General features: G+C 36.5%; 2 protein-coding genes across 2 annotated transcripts; one reads left to right on the forward strand and one right to left on the reverse strand.

Moving 5' to 3' along the window:
• The first annotated feature begins 14896 nt into the window (after positions 1-14896).
• LOC126054311 (putative nuclease HARBI1) lies at positions 14897-17762 on the forward strand. Its single transcript, XM_049839406.2, has 2 exons — positions 14897-15120; positions 15229-17762. The coding sequence occupies exons 1-2, from the start codon at positions 14897-14899 to the stop codon at positions 16097-16099; spliced, it is 1095 nt and encodes a 364-aa protein (XP_049695363.1). The 3' UTR covers positions 16100-17762.
• LOC126055652 (uncharacterized) lies at positions 16282-17435 on the reverse strand. The gene is made up of 3 exons (XM_049845824.2): positions 17039-17435; positions 16833-16964; positions 16282-16574 (listed from the first exon to the last, which is right to left on the reverse strand). Exons 1-3 carry the CDS (start codon positions 17433-17435, stop codon positions 16282-16284), a joined length of 822 nt encoding a protein of 273 aa, XP_049701781.2.
• Positions 17763-24607: the final 6845 nt, after the last annotated feature.

The following is a 24607-nucleotide window of genomic DNA, read 5'->3' on the forward strand; positions in this document are numbered from 1 at the left end:
CGATGATTGTCCTTCCGCCAGTCTCTTCACAGGTGCCGATGATTTAGATGAACCTGACGCCTTGTTGCTTTTCTGATGCTGCTGCTCCTGCAGTTCGGCTTCGTCTTCAGATGAGAAGAGATGGCTTGCTACTTGCTTCGACCTGAATAGATAAGACAATGATATAGTTAACATACAGGACATTTTAAAACACTAACCGGGTGATAAGATATGATATGAAAATAAGTATATTCAAATATGGACTTGCTTGTAATTACATTGTGTTATTTTATAAAACAGAAACATGAAATAAATGAAGCGAATTAGATGAAATAATGAGAAGAATGAATTGATGAAAGAAAAATAGCGATGGATAAAATGAATCAGTAAATGTAATTAATGTATACATGAAATGAATGAATAGATGAAATGAATGAATAGATGAAGTGAATGAATAGATGAAATGTATAAATAGATGAAATGAATGAATAGATGAAATGTATGAATAGATGAAATAGATGAAATGAGTGAATAGATAAAATGTATGAATATATGAAATGTATAAATAGATGAAGTGAATGAATAGAATAATTTAATGAATAGATAAAATGAATTAATAGACAAATTTAAAAATTAAACATTAAACAATTTCAGAAAATAAAAAGTATGAATATTAAAGATAGAGTGAAATAATGAGAAGTACTTACATTTTGAGTCTTGATATGTAATTTATGAAGAAATTCAGGAGCACTACACTTCCAGAAAGAAATGGTGTTCTAGTTTGTTGGAGATGCGTTTATATAGGTGCAAAATCACGTCATCGATATCCTAATTTGTAAATTGCTGACATACGAAAAAATAAGCTCATCATGAGGACTTCGTACACTTGTAATATCTACTAACAATAATAACAACATTCTGCAGAAATTCAGGAGTACTGAAGTTTTCAAGAGGAGATTTGGTAGCGGAGATAGTTGAGGCTGAGTTTCTAATCACGATAAAACACTGAACCGATTTTGTTGAATTTTGAGACGGGTATAGATATCTGGAAAGGACAAAAGCTACTTAAAAACTTGATTTGCAGATGAACATTTAAAAACTTTGTTTTTGCAGTCGGTTAATTTGAAAAGAACTAGGAATCTATACTAATATTATAAAGCTGAAGAGTTTGTTTGTTTGTTTGAACGCGCTAATCTCAGGAACTACTGGTCCGATTTAAAAATTTCTTTCAGTGTTAGATAGCCCATTTATCGAGGAAGGCTATAGGCTACTTTTTATCCCACTACGGGAAGTAGTTCCCACGGGATGCGGGTGAAACCGCTGGCAGAAGCTAGTACTATATAAATTAAATATTATACAAGCGTAACCGCAGGTAGGAATAGTATTAAAATAACAAATAACTCGACACGTGGACGTAAGACGACCTAAAATTCTTTAAATACTTTTACTAAAAAGGAATCAAAAATATAAATAACTTATTATGAACCTTAGTGACAAAAAAAAAGATAATAAAAAAGTAACTCTGTGTATCTGTCTGTCTGTTTGTTAGGCACACTTTTACGTCTAAAACACTGAACCGAGGCCACTTTTTATCCGAGTGCGGGAAGTAGTTTGATCGGAAAGCGGATGAAAACGCTGGCAGAAGCAAGTACTAAATAAAGTGAATTTTATACAAGTGTAACCGCAGGTAGAAATAGTATTAAAATAATGCTAAGATAGCATTTTCATATCGATAATCAACTAGACAAGCGTTAGAACCGCAGCGTTTTGAACGCATAAATTACATTGCAAGCGGCATTGTAACATTATTATTTTTAAATAAGACTTTATTAATTAATACTTTATAGAAATTAAAGACTAAATTTGTTGGTATTTATCGATAAATAATAAAAATATTATTTTTACGCTGTTGTCACAAAGCTATAGGCGGTTTACCTGCTCGTGTGCACGCTCGTAGCAACGCTAGGTTGCTTATACAAACAACTCGGCACGTGGACGTAAGACGAGCTGAAATTCTTTAAATACTTTTACTAAAAAGGTATCAAAAATAAAACTTCTTATTATGAACCTTATTGACAAAAAAAAAATATATATATAAATCAGAACGCAACACTTGAAAATACATTCAAAGTGAGACTCCTGTCTGATAATGTCGGTAAGTAAAATAATTAATATAAGTAATTAATACAAAGTTAAATAAGTTCAATAAACTTACAAAAAGTTATTATAATGTTTTGTTTCAGGAATCTGGTGATCTTATCATCCCTAACTCCGGATACTCGCCACTGTCTCCGCCTCCAACTGATCCTGAGAGAACCATGCGTCAAAGAGTAGTAAGCGAGTATTCGGAAAGAAACACACCGTTTCAACTATTCCAATTCGAAAATACTCCTCGCAGCAGCGGTAATAAAAGACGAGGTGATGATATTATATATTCATTTATCAAGAAACCTTGTAAGGGTAGAAGGTCTAAAATAATACGCTTACAAATTTATGACGTGGAGGAGTTCCAAGAGAGTGCATCATGTAACTGTGAGGCCAGTGTGTGTGCCCAATATGTTGTCGAAAATATATTTAATGATGATGTATACAAAAGTGCTCGTGATATTCTAAGTAAAATGTATAAAAAAATGTAAATAAAATTTTGTATCTCTATATTATTTTGTTTCATTTCTTATCATATAGATACTCATTCACTTTACTCATTGCATTAAAAGTCATTGCTGTGAAGTCAGATAGCATCACAATACATAAGTGGGTATACCTAGCCAGTTTACCTAAACCAATTTAACCATATGTTAATGTAAGAACATTATTAATCTTTATTCCACACTGTAGTTACAATACATCATTCCATATAAAAGTACATATGTACTGTGTACTAAAGTAATCGAATAATATCATAATGACATAATATAATAAAGAAACATGTACACACGTAGGTATGCATTTATACCTGACTGGCTGACATTAGGCAGCCAATATAAAATAATTCAACCTTCATTTATGGCTTAAGATTTGTAAACAATCTATCCTAGTGTTTGACTGGCGGTATCATTTCGAATAGTGATTTTTAAGCAGAGGTTTCTGAATGCAAGCGTAATTAATGCAAGCGAACGTAGAATAATGAATAGAAGTACCATTATGAATAGATGTTATTGAATAGAGAGATCATTTCGAATTGAGATTATTGAATAGAAAGATCATTTCGAATTGAGATTATTGAATAGAAAGATCATTTCAAATAGAGATTATTGAATAAGAGGATCCTTTTGAATATAGTATATATAATATAGAGGGCTCGGATCTCAATGTACCTAGTCGTCATTTCAAATAGAGAATCTTGAATGCATTCATCTTTTCGAATAGAGTAAGTATTGGGGGGTCGCGGATCTCATTTGATCCGGGACCCCCAATACTTACCTACTAATGTTACTTTAAAAAGCAGAATTGCTATATTTACGTCTGAGGCTCCTCCGGACTGTTGGACCCAAGTCCGCGTCCCCGTCCTCTAGCGCGTCCTCTACTTGTCGATCTAAAATCGAAGTTTCTAATATATTTCGTTGCAATATTTAATGGAAAATGTTACTGTAAAAAGCAGAATTGCTATATTTACGTCTGAGGCTCCTCCGGCCTATTGGATCCACGTCCCCGTCCCCGACCTCTAGCGCGTCCTCTACTTGTCGATCTAAAATCAAAGTTTCTAATGTATTTCGTTGCAATATTTAATGGAAAATGTTACTTTAAAAAGCAGAATTGCTATATTTACGTCTGAGGCTCCTCCGGCCTATTGGATCCACGTCCCCGTCCCCGTCCTCTAGCGCGTCCTCTACTTGTCGATCTAAAATCAAAGTTTCTAATGTATTTCGTTGCAATATTTAATGGAAAATGCTACTTTAAAAAGCAGAATTGCTATATTTACGGCTGAGGCTCCTCCGGACTATTGGACCCACGTCCGCGTCCCCGTCCTCAAGCGCGTCCTCTACTTGTCGATCTAAAATCAAAGTTTCTAATGTATTTTGTTGCAATATTTAATGGAAAATGTAACTTTAACCCTAGCTCACTAACCTTATTTTCGAGTAACGCTGTAAGTAACCTTTCGTCTGTGAGACTATGAAAAAAAATACATAACTTTTAAAAAATCTGTTTATTTATCTTTAAGCAAATGAAAGTTCACAGTAATTAAACTTTTGACGTATCATATAAAAATATAAAATAATGAAATATCTTAATCAGTGAAAGAATTACACATAGAAACTGTATGTTCGCCGCAAATGGCCCTCTTGCAGCCCTTGCAAAAGTATTTGGTCATACGACGTTTTTTCGCTGGGCAATAACATGCAAATTTTTCGGTTTCTTGGTTGCTGTTGACTTGCCTGTTCGTCAAAAACATCTATTTTTAGTATTTCGCCGATAATTTGCCTCAAATTACGCTGCAAAATCACAGTGTTATATCGCTCACGAAGCCAAGGTACCATAAGTTCTTCTGCCATTGCTAAGGCAAAATCCCTTCTTTTCGTAGGTTTTTTATTATTACGAATCTCGTGTGGTACGTGCAGGACATAAGCATTAATTATACCCGCACATTCATCCTTTGAACTTTGCCAAAAAACCGACACTTGCCCAATTCGCCTCATTCACGTTCACAGGCGCGTTCAAGGGCTCGGGCTTACCGTTTACACGCTCGTGAATGTGAATGTGCACGTTGAATGTAAAGTTGAACGCGCGCGTGTGAACCTACCATAATAAATAAAACACAAGCCAAAGTGTCGAAGTCATTGTCGGCAACCAAATATTTAGTTCTGCGTTTTTTTAGGAGAGGACTTAGATCGACAAACTTCTTCCTTGATGCATGTGTTGCAGTTGATGTTGAAACTGATGCTGTTGAAGCAGATGAAGCAAAGGATGTACTCGGAGAGGAATTTGTTGTTTCTGTCGCAGACTCTAATTCCATTTCCTGACTCTCATAATCCATTCCGGTTCTGTTTTCTTTCAAGTCCAACCACTCTCCGTATTTCTTAATAAAATTTTCCACTACCTAATATCCACTTTTCTGCATGCTTTCTGAAAATACATTAGTCCCGGTACTATAGTAATAGTACAGCTACGCTACTTTATCCTAACTTACCTAGGCACAGGTATTACTAAGAGGATGTACGAAACCGAGGGTCGACTTGGGAGGGGATGGCAATTTAAATACTGAATTAATTTACAAGCATATTAATGCCTAGTGAAATACTCGCGTTTCGATCTCACAAAAAAAAAAGTATTATTCTAAATAACATACATATTTGCTTGTAACGAAACCATAGCGCGATCTAATTCGACGACAACGCCATCTATTGAGGTATCGAACAATTCTTGATTTAAATATGAATATGAATATTTCACGGTATGATCTCGTTACCCAAACATACCGCCCACCAAGGAAATTATGCAAAATGTCCTTATTATTGGCCGCCTACCATGCCAACAATGGTATGTTATGACAAAGAAACATATAAACCAATAATAACATAAAACGGTATACAAAATGCAAATAGACGTTGACAGACTAACCAGTGTTTCAGACTATTGAACTTACAATACAAAAATCACATGAACATTAACTTAAAACACAAACCTAAACTTTATAACATATCTGACTTTACTTGGCCACTGGCAATACACATAACTTAGACACAGGTCTTTTAATAATTGACGCCTTCGTGCGTAAAGTTACTACCCGCGAAATTCCGTCATTTCCACAATGCTTCTGCTCAATCCCAATAACCATTTTTCGGGAGGCTTGTCATCCTCCTTAACTAATACTACAGTTCCAACAGATGGTTCAGGAATTTGATGAGCCCACTTGCGTCTTTGCAAAAACTGATGCAAATAATAATGTTACCAACGTCGCCAGAACTCCTGCATCATTCGCTGTTGGTGTTGCCAGCGTTGTAAGCTACTAACATTAGTTTTTTCATAATTTGAGTCCGAGACTAAAACTACTGGCTCTCTAATCAGAAAATGAGCAGGTGTCAAGATACCTTATCTTTATCCTCGACATATGGCAACGGCCTCGAATTGAGGCACGCTTCAACCTGGGCCAGCACCTACACCGCATTTCTTCATTCTTCTTCATTCAACGATTATAAACAATATTTCTCCATTAATGTTCAAGTAAGTGAACTAAACATGATCAGTTTTTAAAGCTATAATTGCATATTATCTATACAGAGATGTTGACTATTGTAATTTTCTTTTATAGGCTGTTGTCAGCCCACAAACAGAATTTTTGGACATTGTAGCTAGATGGGCTGGCAGCACCCATGATTCCAGAATTGTTCAAATGTCCAGGGTACACATGAAGTATACTCAACGTGTGCTAAATGGTGATCTAGTAGGTGATAGTGGCTATCCAATATTGCCATTTATGCTTAGACCAATTAGGCCAACTCCTGAATATCCCCCTCAAGTACGGTATAACCGAGCACAAATCAAAACTAGAAATTTGGAAACGTCAGTTTCCATGCTTATCAAAAGGCCTTTGTAACAAGTTACAAACAGTGTCCCTTATTATTATAGCCTGTGTAGTGTTACATAATTTTTCGCAATAGAACTCTGCATCTGTATTGGATTTTTTTTATTAAACATGTCATTTCCTTCTTTTGCAAGAGGTGCTTTCGTTTTAAAGCTTGGATTTTGTTCAACAAGATTTTGTTTTTTAACTTATTTGGTCGTTCTGTATCGGGTGTATCCAATGGGTCGCCAGTTTTATCATCAGCTGTAGTATCTAATCAGTTCTTTGTACAATCACTTCTTGTATCATTCTGTCTTTTGATTTTTTCTCGTGATAGCGTTTAGCCCTTTCTGTGCAGCGGTGTAGTGTGTCGATAGGGCTGGTGGGCTGATGCAGGAGATTCAGAAAATAAAACGGCGATTGCAAATAATTACGTGTATTCGGTCCGTGTCGCAGAGTAAGAGAGAGAGCGATGTTGCCACGGTACAAAAATATAATTAAAATTAACTTAATGTTGCAATTTATAAAATATAAAATCCAACATGCTGCGGCCTCACAGAAAACACAAATAACAATCATAGAACATTTGTTTGAAATAAATCTTAAAAGAAACTAGAGTGAAGGTTACATTATTATTTATGCTATTTATCTAGTTATTGTTTATGCTATGTATTTATTTATTTATTACTTATACAATAACTTACAATTATGTTTTACACTACATAAGAGTAAAAAACTATAACTTAAATGGTTTTACTTTAATGGTTAATGGCTTTGAGACACATATTTTCCCTTACAATTTTATGTTTTTATTTTCTTTTTTCTGTATTATGCTCATTTTGTTAAGGGATTATTTATAGAGCTTGAAACATCACTATCATCATTCCTTATTTCGACCTGCATTGTTGAATCTGGCTCAGGATCATTTCTTTCTCGACATATATTATGAAGCACAGCTGTGGCTTTAACTACAGCTTCTATGCGTTTTTGGTTTAATCCAAGTTTTGAACCAATACATGGGATGTCGTTTCCATACTCCATATGTATTCCTTGTTTTAATGTGACATTTATTGTACATTATTTCTCCTGGGGTTGTAGGATTTCTGAGGGGCGTTAACAAATATCTTTCTGTTGGATATCCAGAGTCCCCTAGCAAAACGTAGAGAATAGGTTGCTCTGAAGGTTGCTTCAACAACTCTGAGACCTGCTGCTCATCAAAAAGATGTGTCGAAGAAGGGGGGATGGCGTTAAGCAATGTTGCGTAGTATTCATCTTTTGGTAGGATCGCATTCCTTCGAAGTTCTATTGTTTCCACTTCACGACCACAAACATATTGCAGGATGTCATCAGAAATCATCTTGAAAGCCGCGTTTGGTCCTGACAGCGTTTCTTTTATGTCCAACTTTAGAGAAGGACGCTTGGTTGAGAGCTCCTTAATAGCACTAGTGGTGTGACTTGAACGGCGCTTCGTTGACCGTAAGCCCTAGACCAAAAGGTTTTTACAGATCTATCCAGGTTGTAAGTCTGGATGAGATTTTCTGTGAGAGGTTTATAGAAAGCTGGACCGATGGGAAATAGGACTAAGTAGGTACTTACAAAGTTCCGCCGGTTGCTGCTACTTGATCCACTCACACAGTACACAGATCACTTGTACACATGTTACTTGTACACATGGGTTTTTGATTAGTTTAAGAAGTTTATTGAAGTTTAGACATAGTTTTTGAATGTATTTTGCGGCGCGTTATGGCGGCCGGCCTCACGAAGATTTTTATGCAAGTGTTTAATATTTTCAAATTTACTTTGTAAATTTTGTTTGGCTGCTGTAATATTTAATAGCACTGCATATGTATTTCCTGGCATACAAAATTTTCTCATTTGTCAGTAATTTACGATCAGCTATTGAATAGCGTGTGTCTGATTTTAGTTGTTGCAATTTGTTACAGTAATTTCTCAATATATGGTTTTTACAGTCTATTTTTCTACTGTTAAAGATGGATATGGTCGACATTCTAAAATTTTAGCGTAGGTGCTACTGTCACCATCTGCAATATACCTTGCGTAGATAAGCTCATGCATTTCTATTGACAGCTTAAAGCCTTCTGCTGCTATAACAGATTCCATAGAAGTAGATGGCTCTGGCGCAAATGCAGCAATATTTATTTTTCACGCCCATAAACAGCACTTGGCCAAATCGCCTTCCAATAATAGTGGCTGCCCCCGATAGAGCAGCGTAATTTGTTTTGTATGAACGTTTACACCAGCAGCCTTCTACAATAACATCAATTTCTGGTATGCCATCTTTATTAACTCGTCCTTCTTTTATGGCAGCATCTCTTTCTTTCTCAGCAGTTACTTCCCATTCATCAGAAACGAGGTCATGAGAAATCTTAAAAGTATGCTCTGACATAATAGGTAAATCGAGTGAAGCAGAAATCTGCTTGGTTGAGCATAACCACAACCAGCTACCATCATTCCCGCAACTGCATTTTTATTTAAGTTAGCTTTGGTGATTTTAATTTCAAAATGTTGCTTACAAAGTTTACATGTAAAGGTAAATGCAGATATCAGCCCACAAGATTTTTCCTTAGTTAGCTCCATGCTGTCTAAACCGCAGTCGAACAATGACGAATGAGCTGAAATACGAACTAGTTCTTGCACAAAATAGTTAATGTCTATTATTCTATGGCCTACCTGTAGTTTTGGATCCTGAAAAAAAAAACAATTACGAACAAATCACAAATTATAACCTCTTTTCAGACTACTTTCTTTAATTACCTATTTCAAGTCGAAAAGCTACAATAATTTATCATAACTCCATGCAATTCTGTAATTCCATGCTCGTTCTATCAAATACTAACCAATATATCAAAATGACTTACTTCATCTGTAGTAGGAGTGCTTACTTCTGCAATGTGTTTAGCCCAAGATAAGTTGCAGTCCATAAAGACACCCAAATTTTTAACGTGTGATGAGTAGGCTATTACTACATCGTCATACAGAAGTGAGGGAGGAGTTTGCAGCCTATTTGTGAAATATCTGCCACCAATAATGAGAGCTTGAGATTTGTTCGGGTTAACTAGGAGTCCAAAATTTTTAGCCCATTGACTTATACTTTCAAGATCATTATTGATGGCGCCAATAACCCTAGAGAGCTCTTCTGGTTGACAATGCTGATAAAGCTGCAAGTCGTCTGCATAAAGATGATAGTGCGAAACAAGTGACTTTGTGATGACGTTAATAAAAACGGAGAAAAGTAAAGGAGAGAGAACACCACCCTGGGGTACACCCGCGGCCAGATCACACCACTCAGAGGAAACCTCATGAGTACGGACCGACTGCGAGCGACCCCGAAGATAAGAACTGAACCACGCACCTTCAGAAGAAGATATATTAAGTGACGAACTATGTATTTTCTTGGACTTCTTCTCCATGATCTCGTATTTTCTGAATTGACGTCGCCTAGAAAAATCACAGAAAATCCTCCTTTTAAAATTACTGTTATTCATTAAAGAAAGTACATTAATATAAACTCTTTTGCAAAAAAAGCGGGCACCTATGCGAAATCTTAGTTTTAAGGACTTTACGTGTATTTCAAAGGGTTTTAATGATTGTAGTATGTTTCTAGCATCAAAAGGGTTAGCCTAGCATGCGTGAGAGTGTATTCTAAATTTGAATTTTTAGGCGACAGTCTACAGGGTTACTGGTAAGTAGACCGCATCCTTTCAGGAGGTGATAGTATAGGTCAATACGGACAAATTTGACCCTGGGATACACTGGGCAAAAGTTAACCCGTTTCAAGATAATCGAATTACATTAAGATCAGTCGTCTAGGTACACGTATAAATTTTCATTATTAGTCAAAAGTCTCGTTTTTGTGGATTTTTGTGTGTTTTTGGATAGAAGATGAATCATTTCATAATAACAAACCATAAAACTGTACAAATCACAGAGGAAATTATAGCGAACAGCGATTACTTTTTTAGTAGATATTTTCTCAAAAATATTGCTCTTCATTTTTTTGTGCAGAATACGTAAAAAACATCTACATTTATCTAGCTATCCAAAAAGCCACAAAACAAACAAAAATCGGCAAAAACGAGACTTTTAACTAATAATAAAAATGTATACGTGTACCTAGACGACTTGTAAAGAAAAGATCTTAAAATTCGATTATCTTGAAACGGGTTAACTTTTGCCCAGTGTATCCCAGGGTCAAATTTGTCCGTATTGACCTATACTATCACCTCCTGAAAGGATGCGGTCTACTTACCAGTAACCCTGTATAATTTGAATTATGGGTGAATGATTGCCTGTATCTATTCTATGATGTGTAAATGGAGTTGGTTCGGTATTTTTCTCAAAGATGTCGCTGCACTCAATTAGCAACTCATTGAACGTTTCTCGTTCATTATTTGAAAGTGAAGTTCCTTCATCGCGATGTAAATAAATATCAACAGAATACAAAGAAGTAGGGTAAATTGGTATATACTTAATTCTAGGGTCTATACATGAATTGTCAGCAGGTTCTCGTGGACGAATAGGACGATTTAATTTTTGTAAGTTCCATCTTGGTCTTTTGTTCACAGGCGGGCTGTCTTCGATCTCTGTGAGTGGTGATGGGGTGTTGGGCAACGGTGACAGATTGATAAGCTCGTTAGCCCAATTGATGAAATTAGACATTAACTTCACCTCCTCAGGTTCCACTGGTACCTCGAATGTTAGCGGCCTTGCTGCCTTCAATGGAATGTACTCATTTTTCAATTGTATGAAGTTGTGTGTCTTTGGGTCGTCAATAAAATTCCAACTGCGCTGTGGTAAATTCAGTACAATTCCTGAGTGTTCCAGAAAATCAATACCAAGCAAAGTACGATTATCTACAGCTTCTGGTATTACTGAAAATGTTATTGGCAGTACACGATCTTCAATTAGTATGTCAACAGTTGCGTTTAACATGTTGGTGGTCTTGATGGTGCCATCCGCCAAGGTAATGTCCGTAGGTCGCTGATTAAAGCTCACACCTTTCCGCAGCAGCGTCTTGTACTGGTATAGCTGCGCACTAGCTATACTACACCGAGCAGCTGTATCTATATAGGCGTAACCTTCTTCACCTTTTATTTTCACTTGTATAGTTGGTATCTTCGCCTGTGTTTGGCACTTACTTTCTATCGAGTAGAACGCAACCGGTTTAGGCGGGGTTTCCTTGTTCTTACAAGTTTCGCAGTTACTTCTAAATACTCCCAGTGCTCCACACCCGTAGCAAGTTATAGCAGGGTTTTACTAGTCTCCTCACTAGCGGCTTTCTGCTCTGCCAATCTTTTGCGGCATACGTCACTAAGGTGACCTTTTTTACCACAGAAAGAGCAGCTATTCAGTGGTTTCCGCTCTTGCGTTACTTGCACTTTACCTGCCTCCTTTGCCAAACTTTCTCGGTGTCGGCCTCGTTCTAACAATTCCGCAAACGTTTTTATTTCTGTGCGTGGAATTTCATTTTTGTAGGTTACGTTGAGGAGTCCGTACACGAAATCAAGGTGTTCTTCCTCTCTGTGCCTCTTCGTCGGAAGTTGTGCTAGTAAAGCACGCTTCTCACACACAAAAGAATTTATATTTTCTTTAGTTTGTTTCTTTGCGAAACATTCGAAATAAATCTCGTGCGGCTGCATCTTTTTTTTGCGCAAACGATGTTCATATTGCGTCTAGGGCTTGGTTTCACTTTTTTATATCACTTTTTACTCCGTTCCACCACGTAGCAGCAGTCCCAGTAAGCAACAACGTTAAGCCTTCAAGTGCATTCTCGTCACTGATATTCTCAATTTTCTTGTAGACCGAAATACCTGTCACAAATTCTTCAACTTTGTTAAAGTTTCGTTCACCGTCAAATCGTTTTGTGCACCTTGCAAAACTTTTTTTCGCAGCGTCATTTGATTCTGACAGTGTGTTAACCAATAAGGTAAACTGCTCTTGCGTCATCATTATCATTTCTTGTTTTTTCTCAGCCATGGTAGGATAATATTAAATCTTGAGGGTATCCGTATTTATAATTTTTGATGAGGGTAGATAAATTTTACGTTGGGCGCCAATATAATGGCGGGAAGATTGAAACATCAATGATGGATGACAGTTGGTGTTTATTATTACTCCAACACAAGTACAAACAGTAATTAACTTATATGGTAGGTATACAATATTATTGATTCGTGGTCCTAGGGATGGACTGCGGGGCTATCCTATCCCTTAACCTCCTAGCTATGCTATTCATGAGGGCGACGGGGCCTCCGCTCAGTTCAAGCTTGGGCAACAGAAGTGACTGCGGGGCTATCGACCTCTGTGCCGCGTAAGTAGCGAGTGGTGTCTTCACGGCGAGCGTCGCCTTTTAAAGGCGCCCGCTTGGTCGCTGTGTGCGTCAAGTGTAGGCATCGGTGGCGCTGTGTGCGTGAAGCGTAGGCGCTGTGTGGTGCTCGCAGATTCTCCACAATCATGGTAGGTGGCGCTGGCAGTCGCATACGAACTAGTCGATAATTATTATGATCTATGGCTTTGCCGTCTCGTTACAATTTTAAATTTCCATAAATGATCAGATCGGAACCATGTGAAAAATCCTTCACGGTAAAATCCTCGCACCAGAATTGCACGAAAAGCTAACTCGGCTTTTCGTCCCGAATAATTACTGTCGTGGCAGGAAACACAAACTTTTCGCCGTTCCTGCCTGTCGCACTGTGGCCCGTGCTAATTCACCTGTTCCGAGGTCACTTGCCGAGCTCAACGATCTCTTGGACGGTACAGATTGTGATATTTTTGCCGATGGATGGAAGAAAATCTTGTCTGTGTGTCTGAAGTACTGTGAGAAGTCAGTGTGTTAGAAATGTCCTTAATTAGTGTAATTGGCCTGCGGCCGTTCTAGCGACAGTCAGCAGGTATTAACTCAAATATTGACTTAAAATCATCAAGTTTAGGTTGGGCTATTGCCTTGCCATCGGGCCATAAAGGGACCAATTCATTCCTTTGGATGTTAACTCTAATAATTCTTTTTCCTGCCCGCTTTTTAATATCCAGTTCTTCGAATTCTGATTCTTCTTTGATGTCACATTCATTTGTTCGCTCTTCATTACCAAAAATATAATTCGGAAGTGTCCTATTCCTTTCGATCACTTCATGTCGGCTGATGTGGTCCAACCCCAGATGCCGAGGAAGGTATTCATTTTTAAGACATCGTCTAGCCTGCTTTAACATGCGTTGTAAAGACGTTTTCGGTGTGTTTATCAAAGATGCTCGTAGATAGTAGGTATGCCTTGTAGTTTCACGACACATTTTAATTTTCTCTAATTCTCTGAAGGCACACTTTTTTCATCTCTCCTTAATAGTTCGAGGTCGCTGTTTTCTCTCGACCTTGGCCAAAACAGAATAGTCTTTGTTGTTACCCAGTACCCATGTACTAGGCACAACCGATATAAGGTGGGACGAGCCCTCTTAAGTTAGTACTATACTAAACATAATTTGATATTATGCAGGCCTGTCCAAACGTTTGAGAATCACTGGAAGTAATAAACCATTTTGTTGTTTAAACAAAATGAATAAGTGTGGAAACATAGTGTCGAATTATTTCGTAGGGTACCAAAAAGCGCTATATGGGCATGATAATGATTACATAACTGAATTATAATTATTAACAATCAATGTTTTATAGGCATTAATAAATTGATAGCAATTTGGATTTACATTTCTGACACCATTGCTTCTAATACTGCTAAAAAAGTTTTCTTTTGGATCTTGATTAAAATTTCTTGTGAATAAATTTGTTATTCTATAATTGGATGATAAATATTCCCACATTTCCTTAAAAGTTTTTATATTTAGTATCCAATTCTTTATGGAAGGAATCATCTCATATTTAATTTGATCAATACCATTTTTTACCGATTGATTTAATTCTAATTGATTCTAATGTACGAAGTAAATCGTCCCATAGTTGGAAGTGAGGGGAATTCTTTTTTACACAACTCTTATACATTTTTGAATCATCTTGATAGGAATGACCATTAAGGGCCGATTTTTCAATTGTCAGATAAACAAACAGATAGGGTATATTCGAGAGATAGCGAAGTTGATGAATTTTTCAATGGTCGAGTAAGACCTATTGGACGAATAAATCCTTATCTGAGGAATTAATTTATTTGCCGCCTTGACCGCCAGGTAAGTACTATTCGATTGATAATTTGACGCAGATGACGTTTTAGTTTGAAGTTATTTCTTGCGCTATTAACAATTTATCAATTTATTATGGATATTTTCGATAATATTGATGACTTGGCTATCGAAGAAGAGACTTTAATAAATGAATATATAAATCCACCCGAAAGAAAAGAAAGAATAATCCGCCCAAGGCCTGAAAGTTATTTCTTGCGCTATTAACAATTTATTATGGATATTTTCGATAATATTGATGACTTGGCTATCGAAGAAGAGACTATAATAAATGAATATATAAATCCACCCGAAAGAAAAGAAAGAATAATCCGCCCAAGGCCTGATCACTTTAGGATTTGGGATTCAAAAGAATTTCATCGCAGATTCAGACTTCGGAAAGAGTCGGTGCAATATTTACTTTCCCTAATTGAAAATAAAATCAAGCACCAAACAGAAAGGTACGTAAGCGGTAAGCTGTTATATCGCACTTTCCGTGATGTAAGATAGTGCTTACCTATGTATGTACTTACAATATCAGTTAAAATAAGGGCTTTTATTTGTTTCAGAAATCAGTGTATTTCACCCATGTTGCAGTTATTAATTGCACTGCGATTTTATGCCACTGGAAGTTTTTACATAACTGTTGGTGATTTTGGTGGTATTCATAGTTCCACTATGTGCCGTATTATTAAAAAAGTTACTGAAGCTATAGCATCTTTAAGAACAATATTCATAAACTTGCCAAGAAGTGACGAAGACATCAGAAGCACTCAACTAGAATTTTATAAAATAGCCAGATTCCCTAGAGTAGTATCGGCTATAGATGGCACCCATATTAGGATTCAGTCGCCTGGTGGTAACACTGCAGAAGAATTCAGGAATAGAAAAGGATTCTTTTCGTTTAATGTTCAAGCAATGTGTTCAGCAGACTTGATGTTTCAAGATATAGTTGCACGTTGGCCTGGCTCTACCCATGATTGCATGATATTTGCCAATTCACATGTGAAATACCACTTTGAGAATGGTGAATTTGGCAATGGAATTATACTTGGAGATAGTGGTTATGAACTAACTAATTACCTACTCACTCCTTTTCAAAATCCAGACACACCAACTAAGACTTTATATAATGAATCACAAATTCGAACACGGAATGTTATTGAAAGGTGCTTTGGAGTTTGGAAAAGACGGTTTCCAGTCCTAAGTATAGGATTAAGGTGTAGGCTGCCGCTTGCACAAGATGTGATTGTAGCCTGTGCTGTACTACACAACTTGGCAAGATCAAAAAATGAGGAGGAACCTCCAGTGGACCCAGAATTGCATATTCCACCACAGCCTATATTTCCACCCGCTATAGCCGATTTTACTGGTGATGAAAGGTGCCATACTAGGAACTTAATCTTAATAAATTATTTTCATGCCTTACCTACTGAATAATCTAGGGCAGCCAAGCTCAATTTTTCAACAGTTTTACTACATATAATCTTTATATTCATTCAATAGAAATTTATGTTTATCATATGTGCAATTTCTTTTTCAATTAATGTTACATAATAAAAACATTGGTATTTTATTAAAGTCAAGTTTTTATTTTTCAAAATAATGAACAAAAATCTAAGTCATGGTATTTGAACTGCTCCACAATTACACCCATTTTGTTTTAATTGTAATGAGTGTAATTCTTCTTTTCTTCTCTCATCATTAGCTAAATGCAACATTTTCAGTTTATGCTCCTCCTCCATAAACTGGTGCTCAAGTTTGGCAGTCTTCATTTGGAGCTGTACTAGCTCCAGTCGAGCTTCGCTTAATTTGTCTAGTTTGGCGGTGACACTAGCTTTGGAGACATTTGGTTTTAATACATTGGACACCCTTGATTTTAAAGCCTTTGGGTGCCATTTGTCCCAATTATTTTCTGAAAGTAATACAACAACAATTACATACAATACATTACATGAAAGTATACCTACATTTAGTATGGGCTTATGGGCTAATTAAACATAACATGTTTCATTTGTTTGGTTTATTATTAGATATCAAAACACAATCTGTAGTACCCTACTATAATCTTACAACCTGCCTGCAAGCATAAATTATAAATTATGGCCTCATAGAATGCTCCTTAAAATAAAATAACTGAATTTAAGAACATCTGACTTTTATAGACATATACCTTTTTGATTGTCCTCAACAATTTCCCCGATGGCCAAATCAACTACTGGATGGGGTTGGAATGAATTTTCTGGTATTTCTTCTATTTCAAAAATAATATTACTATCTTCAACTTCTTCCAGAGGAGTAGATTCTGAAAAATATTATTACATGTGAGCTTTTGCACTTTAAATAGTAACTGGTAACCAAAAACATGCCAATACTTACTTGAAATAGTGTCACTGTCGTGACGTGGCTCAAGTCCTGTTATGTTCGAGCAGATGCTAAGCACCTTTTCATCGATTTCACTGAATTCTGGAGCTTTTGAAGGCCCTCCTCCAGTTTTGTACATCTCTTGCCTTTGCAGAGAAGATTTCTTTTTGGTGTTTTTTTTTATACCCTCGTATTTCAATTTGAGGGTCTTCCACGATCGGGCATTTGTGGACACTCCACAGGAGTTAAAATTCTCTTCTATTTGCCTCCAGGCTGCCTCCTTATCCTTATTAGTAACGGCATCAGTTTTTTTATTTTCAACAATATTTTTAAATTTTGCCACTAAATTAATTAGGAGCTGAATTTCAGCAGAATCAAAATTGGCTGAGCGCTCTCGTTTTTTGTTTTCCATTATTTTACTTTATGTTTTTCACAAAATCAAAAACAACTCAAACTGAACTGGCTATTTTTAACCTAAAAATTATAGACGGATAATTTGACAGGATAGAAAAAAGTCTGTCTCTGTCTAATGCATTGCTTAGCGATATATTTGTTTCACTTCTCAAAAGCTTAAAATGCTAGAGTTGAAATATTGGATCAAAACGTTATTCATGCAATAAATTACTAATGAAAAATCGACGAGCATCTATTCGTCTGTATAAACAGTCCAATAACGTTATTCCTTAGAATAGTTATTAGGCATTTTATCTGATGATTGAAAAATCGGCCCTAAAAGAATCAAATAATTTATCAAATATCAAAAGAATAATTTGATCAATACCATTTTTTACTGATTGATTTAAATCTAATTGATTCTAATGTACGAAGTAAATCATCCCATAGTTGGAAGTGAGGGGAATTCTTTTTTTACACAACTCTTATACATTTTTGAATCATCTTGATAGGAATGACCATTAAAAGAATCAAATAATTTATCAAATATTAAAAGAAAATCAGCGGTTCCCTCGCATTCTGCCGGTAAAAGGTCGAATTCAGAAGTGCAAAGTTTTTAATGTTAATTCAAATGTTAACAAATTGCACTGTTTATTTCCTGAAAACCGCAGCGCTGATGAAACTCTTTGGCTAAATACTTGTGCAGCTAATTTGCCCTTCATTTTTTTATCTTTATTTGTATGACTTTCAGTCAACTTGCTAACTAGACGAATTTCATCAATATATGTAGATGTGTTCCTAATCAAGCAATGTGCCAAAAATAGTTAATAGTTGTCTTAAAACTCTAAATTGTTGTCATTAAAATAAATGTTTATAGCGAGTCAAAGGCAAAACAAAGGTTTCGCCCCGCGCTCCAAGCAAACCGTCGACGCCCGGCGCGCAACAGACGCGCACGATCCGCTTCAAACCGAATACGATTATTACGTATAGTATAGTACCGAGACCGAAAACTCCATATTTTTCACGTAAAACGTAGAACAATTCCGGAGATGAAAAGAAATTATCGCAATATATTATAGCTGGCTTGCGATCGATACTTGGGCACAAAGCAATCACTACTTGAGCGCCAAAACCAAGAGATTCTTCTTCTTTAGAAAATGTGTGATAGCGAAAGGTATCTTCACCTGCGTAAAGCAAAAAGTCATAGATGATGCCAGAAACACCGGCCCTCGCATAGTTTTTAAAGCCCCACTTGATAGGTTTGTCTTTCATGTATTGTATACGTTTTCCAGCTTTTATCCCTTTATACGCTATCATCATTTCATCTATAATGTATTGTGTTTCGCTTACTTGCTGTTTCAAACAATTTCTTCTTATTTTTTCCAACACAGTTCTGACTATATATGTATATGGCTTTCAAAAGAGTTTAATTACACAATATTTTGAAAGTCAATAACTAGAAATAAAGATTAATAACCTTTCATTTGATCAATTATTATTTGTTTTATTTCTAGACCCTTTGCTGCTGTTTGCAGTTGTACTTCGTACAATTTTCTTTTAAAATCAATTTCATCCTCTAGAAGTTGCCTTTTTAGGTCTTCATTGTGTTCTTTTTACACGCTTTTTATTTTTTTGTTAATATGAGCACCATGCTGCTTCCGTCTTTTCATTTGTTTGAGATATTTGTGGTCGCCTTCTCAACGACAATGGTGTCTTTGGTTTACTTACATACTGAAATAAATATTTGTGATCATACTGGCATTTATCTTAATCTTGAGTTATAAGAGTTGTAACTAACCTGACTTTGATTAATATACAATGTGTCCCGGGGATAAGTGACCGCCCGAAATTTTTTGAATATTTGAACAAAATTAAGGATAATTTCCTTTATATTTGGGACTTACCGCCTTTGGTTTTTTTTTAATGATTTTTAGTAAATACTGTGACGTGCTGCAGTTTTTAAGATATTTCCTAAGTTTTACATCTTTTTTAATTCTTTTTTCTTTATTGACTAGCCGACATCATAGTTTATCAATTAAAATTATCAAACATAACAAAAACGTAATAAAACATTTATTAGAAAAAAAAGAAAATAAAAATTCAAAGAAAATAACGCCTTTTTTTCAGTTTTTTCAAAATAAGTCCAATAAATGCCCCCTTAATATCACTTTCTTTTAATTTATTAATAAACTACATGATATTTCCTACAATAGCTCACAACAATGTTTGCTGCTATTTCAAACAAATGCAAAAATACAGTCAGTTGAAATTTGAAAAAAAAAGAGCAAAGCCTGTTATTAACAGGCCTGACAATAATTTTTTTTTAATGTTTTTTTTCAAAAATATAAATGAAATTATCCTTAATTTTGTACAAATATTCAAAAAATTTCGGGCGGTCACTTATTCCCGGGACACATTGTATAGAGATGTACAGAACTATTTTAAGTCGATATTATCATGAGTAGTAACTATATGGACATGATAATTAATGTTATAAATATGTACTTTTAAATTGACTATTTAATTTGTGAATATTACGGATATTGGGCAAACACAAGGCACGAGCCACAGCAGCTGACTGACAATGTTCAACATTCAATTAAAAAACAAATAACCTTACATAGAAATACCAAATTTTAATGCAGTCAGTAACTACAGTAACTGTAATCGTACTAGCATTCCACAGTACTCACTTCTGAAGTAGATGGCACCTTTGGAATAGATGGTACCTCCGAAATAGATAGTATCTCCAAAATAGATGGTTCCTCCGCGTAGATGTTACCTCCGAAGTTGATGGTATTATTTCTCTTTCTGGGTAACGAGACGCTGACTCGACGGATGTAGAGGCATAATTGGTGTTCAGGACTCTTGAGTGATTGAGTCGGAATCCTCACCAAGCAGTGCACACACACTTGTTCGAGGACAGGATCGCATTTTATATCAAATGGTCCTCCACCCGTTGCTGTTGTACTCCTTGTCGTCTGAAAGTACAGCTTACTTTCGGATTTCAATTTTTCCCATACCTTCACGAGGGGATCTTTTGATCTGAAGAAAAAGGAGAAAATAATAAAATAATTACCGTCATACATGCCATCATTGCCCACTTTTTTCAAATAATTTCAATTTTTATTACAATTATTCTATAGAAACATGAGTTTGTTAACTGTAACACCTTAAACTAACCTTAGTATAGCTAAATACACTATTTTTGAACATTTAATTTTAAATTCGGTTGATTTTGTTTACGGGCAATGTTATCTGGACTTTTAGCCAACTTTGCTCACATTCATTTTCGACGCCATTTTAACGCGTACGGAAATGACGTAAAATCAGTACAAGAATGTTGGTAAATATTGCGTTTACTTTAGTTAACGACTTTTACAAAACTTCTTGAGAAAAAGGACTGTGCAATGTTACCCTTAATTTTTTTCACTTTTTCATACAATCCGAAATTCGCCATTTAAAAATGCTAGGGTTGGCGCATATAGTAAAAATGTTAATTTATTTCCACAGAGAACAGTTTTAGGTAAAAGTGGATAGTAAATAAAAAAGCAAACGTTGAAACTTGTATCATTTATTAGTTTGATAAGGTAGTTTTTGATAAAGTAGTGGTTGTTGGTAAGCAAAAAATGGTTTTATTTATAGTCGACGCAAATCTTGAAGAATTTTCTATGTTTACGTAAGTATATGTCTCTGTTACCAACACCTGCGTAATAATATTGCTGTGACGGCAATATAATCACGCAGGAGTGACAGTAAGTCAACGTAACAAATTCTCCCTGTGTTTTTATTCAACGTTGTTTGATTTGGATTACGGAGCTTACTGGTACAAGATTTTACGCCAGCCTTTCATTAACGGCCCGAAAAGAATACTACTATATACTAGTGGCTGGGTCAGGTGTGTTGATCTTGGAAAAATAAAAACAAAGATATTATTTTGGTCGCATAATTCTACTACTTTAACGCTCAAATGACTAGACAAGTTGTCGCAGATTACCACTTTAGTCCCTACAATATTTTTGGCCCACGAGAGGATTATTGTTTCGAAATAATTTTCAAAAATGGCACTGTCAAACCACCCTGATTAGCGCAATTAGGTGAGAGGGGAGTAAGACGGGGTGCTTAACGATTGAATCTCAATAAAACTAACATTTTCCGTAACTAATTCTAATTAGGAACATATGTTAAATAATTAAATAGAAAATTGACGAAAAGTAGAAAAGGAGAGATCTCCCCATCAATCCAATTTTTTTTTGCTGACAAAATTCGCAAGTAAATGTTGCATCTTCATCTTCATCATCTATACCAGCATAGCTACAGTGAGCCCATTTGCCACATGCAGAACAGGCAGCACAGCCTTCTTTTGACTCCAAATAACAACCATTACAAAACAAACATGGTGTATTTTCAACTTCACTATCACTATTCTCTATTAATGGGACATATTTAGATCCTTTTTTCTTTTCGGCCACTTTTTGAGTTACGTGAGTTTATGTATAGTATATGTGTATAGTGTAGTAGATATATGTCACAAAAATAAGATTCAATAAAAGATTATCTGCTACGAGAGTTGGTGTTGAATGCGGATTTGGAAAGATGGCCACCAAAGGACATCATTCATTTCGTACCCAAAACTGAAAGTGCCGGCCAGAGAAAAAAAAAGTTATGAGGAGGTACGTATACGGCACATATGAGGAGGTGGTTCCTGGTTTGTGTCGACTTCCGCCATATCTATTGGCGACTGTAAGCAACTTGGTGTGCTCATCAACGAGGACTCCATGTCCGGTAAGCACACGCTTGATAGTACACCCGCTATGTCCATCGGTTCCTCTATGGATATAGGTCATATTCCTTTCGTGGTTCATCGACGAAGCTACAAGTCCGCTGAGGTAGGTTCAAGGCCAACATAGCCTCTTCAATAAATCCTACTCCAAGCAGCGTTCTATTTGTCCTGGCATCTGGAAACACCACGAAAGATGTCAATATGACTTGGCCATAAAGAGTAACAGACGTCCTCCGTTGTTTGGGTACTCCATCGGCAAGCGTTACGTACATCACTTCTTTCTCAAAGCTCACGCCGTTCCGCTCAAGTAGCTTGTACAGCTGGTAGGAGGCAATGCTTGACTTGGCGCATGTGTCAATGTATGCTATGCCATTCATACCTCCTATATTGACGGGTACTGCGGGGCGTGGCCGAACATCAACAGTCATGTTAGTTGCACAGAAGCAAAAATCTACTGCTGTTAGAGACTGCTTCTTTTGACATTTAGGGCAACGAATTCGGATTACCCCTGGCTCCCCACAACCATAACAGGCGAACTTCGGCGTGTCGCCACTCTGGGTTTTTACAGTCAACCGTTTCAGTCTTAGTAGCGACATTTTGTTTTTTTTTATGCTTAGGTACACCAATTTTACATTTTTTCGACGATAACCGCAACGAACCTTATTATTTTTTAATTTATTTTTTTGTGGTTTACTCTGTGCTGCGTCTGTTTTATATGGTTGTTTAAGTCTCTGTTTAAATTTTTCTTCTCTGTTAATGTGCTCTCAATCTCCGTCGCCCTTTTCAAGAATTCGCCAAAGGTCTTTATTGACTCTCGGCTGATCTTCTCTCTAACAGCGAAACGAATTGTACGAAAATTAGGCTAATTTCTTGCGCTATGGTATGCTTTTCGGATATCTCTGCCAGAAGCGCCCGCTTCCTAGCAACAAAAAGTTCGGTGGGGGTCTGATCGTCCTGTTTAAATAAAATAAAATAAATAAAAAAGCCTTTTATTTCCAGTAGATAATTAAAGGTTTACACTTCTTCTCAAAACATTAGATCTATTAGTGTTAGTTCTCATAGCTTAATCTATGTTAGTATATTTATATATATTTAGTATATCTTTTTCTATTTGTTTATTGATTTAATTCCTAAGTATATATTTTTAATCTTCTGGAACCCCAAGTTGGGTGAAGGCCTCCTCCAGTGACGCCCATTCGTCCTGTTTACCACATACAATCTCTTGGTACAAGACGTAATCCGGCTTCTTTGGGGTAAAAGTATGGCGCAACCGTTTTTTGAAGGTATCCTAGCTCTTCACTTCACACTTGACTCCTTGCCACCAAATACACTCAGCGGCACGGAATTTGGCCCAAACAAACACAAGTAGATATCAGCCCAGATAGCTGTTGTAAATTCTAATTTCATATGACATATTGTCTGTCCTTTCGTATTCCTTAATTAAAATAAAGAAAAATGTGTGTCTGTTTAACTTTTATAACACTAGAAGCAGATTCCGTTGTTGGAACACAAAGCAGAAAGTTAAGTTTAAATTCAGATAGAAATTGCCGAAGTACTAAGCACGTTCCAAAAAAAATTAATGATTATGATCGTATTTTGTTTCTCTTTTTTCACAATTTGATCTGAAAATTACCCTTACTGCAGCTCAAGTTGCTCAAGCAGTGTTGCTAAGACGTCAAGGGCGTACGCAGTGGAAGATGGTTGAAACTTTAAGTGCACCGCGTATAAGTGAAAGATATGCATAGAAAATGCATGACCAGACTGGCTTTTACACAAGAAGACCAGAAAGTGGGGTGTAAGGTGTTCGTCGGAGCACGACGACCGATTTATCGTACGTGCAAAAATGAAAAATCGGTTTCTCACTGCGTTAGAGATACGCCAGCCTTTGCAAACAGCAAGAGAAGTCAACGTCCGTAAGTGCACAATAAGAAGAAGGATAGAGGAACGGGATGTGCGTGCTCAAAGACCAACTCGAGGCCCGGAACTCCTCCCGCACCATCGCGTAGCCAGACTTAGGTTTGCAAGAGAACATGCAAATTGGACGCATGACTAATGGAGTAAAATTTTATGGACCGATGAATGCAGAGTCGTCCTAAGAGCTCCAGACGGCCGTGAACGTGGATGGGGAAAGCGCGGACAATGGTTTCTTCCCGCCACTACCAAGCAAACAGTCGGTTTTCATGGTGGGTCCATCTTGGTTTGTCGAGGCAGAAGTTCAGAAGCCCGTACTGAATTATTGGCTGTCGAAAGTCGTCTGACAACAGTGCGGTATATTGAAGAGATCCTTCTAAATCATGTTTTACCCGGTCAGGGATTCATAGGAAGTGAAGAATTTCGTATAATGCAGGACCATGCTCGACCTCACGCAGCTCTTTGAGTAACCGATTACTTGTTCGAGGTCGGTATTC

This window comes from Helicoverpa armigera, chromosome 23 (assembly GCF_030705265.1).
Source record: "Helicoverpa armigera isolate CAAS_96S chromosome 23, ASM3070526v1, whole genome shotgun sequence".
NCBI classification, from domain to species: domain Eukaryota; kingdom Metazoa; phylum Arthropoda; class Insecta; order Lepidoptera; family Noctuidae; genus Helicoverpa; species Helicoverpa armigera.

Coding starts and splice junctions, on each gene's coding strand:
- LOC126054311 (XM_049839406.2), top strand. CDS start 14,897: ATGGATATTTTCGATAATATTGATGACTTGGCTATCGAAGAAGAGACT. Junction 15,121..15,228: donor ATCAAGCACCAAACAGAAAG/GTACGTAAGCGG, acceptor TATTTGTTTCAG/AAATCAGTGTATTTCACCCA.
- LOC126055652 (XM_049845824.2), bottom strand. CDS start 17,435: ATGGAAAACAAAAAACGAGAGCGCTCAGCCAATTTTGATTCTGCTGAA. Junction 16,965..17,038: donor CGACAGTGACACTATTTCAA/GTAAGTATTGGC, acceptor AATATTTTTCAG/AATCTACTCCTCTGGAAGAA. Junction 16,575..16,832: donor TGTTGAGGACAATCAAAAAG/GTATATGTCTAT, acceptor TATTACTTTCAG/AAAATAATTGGGACAAATGG.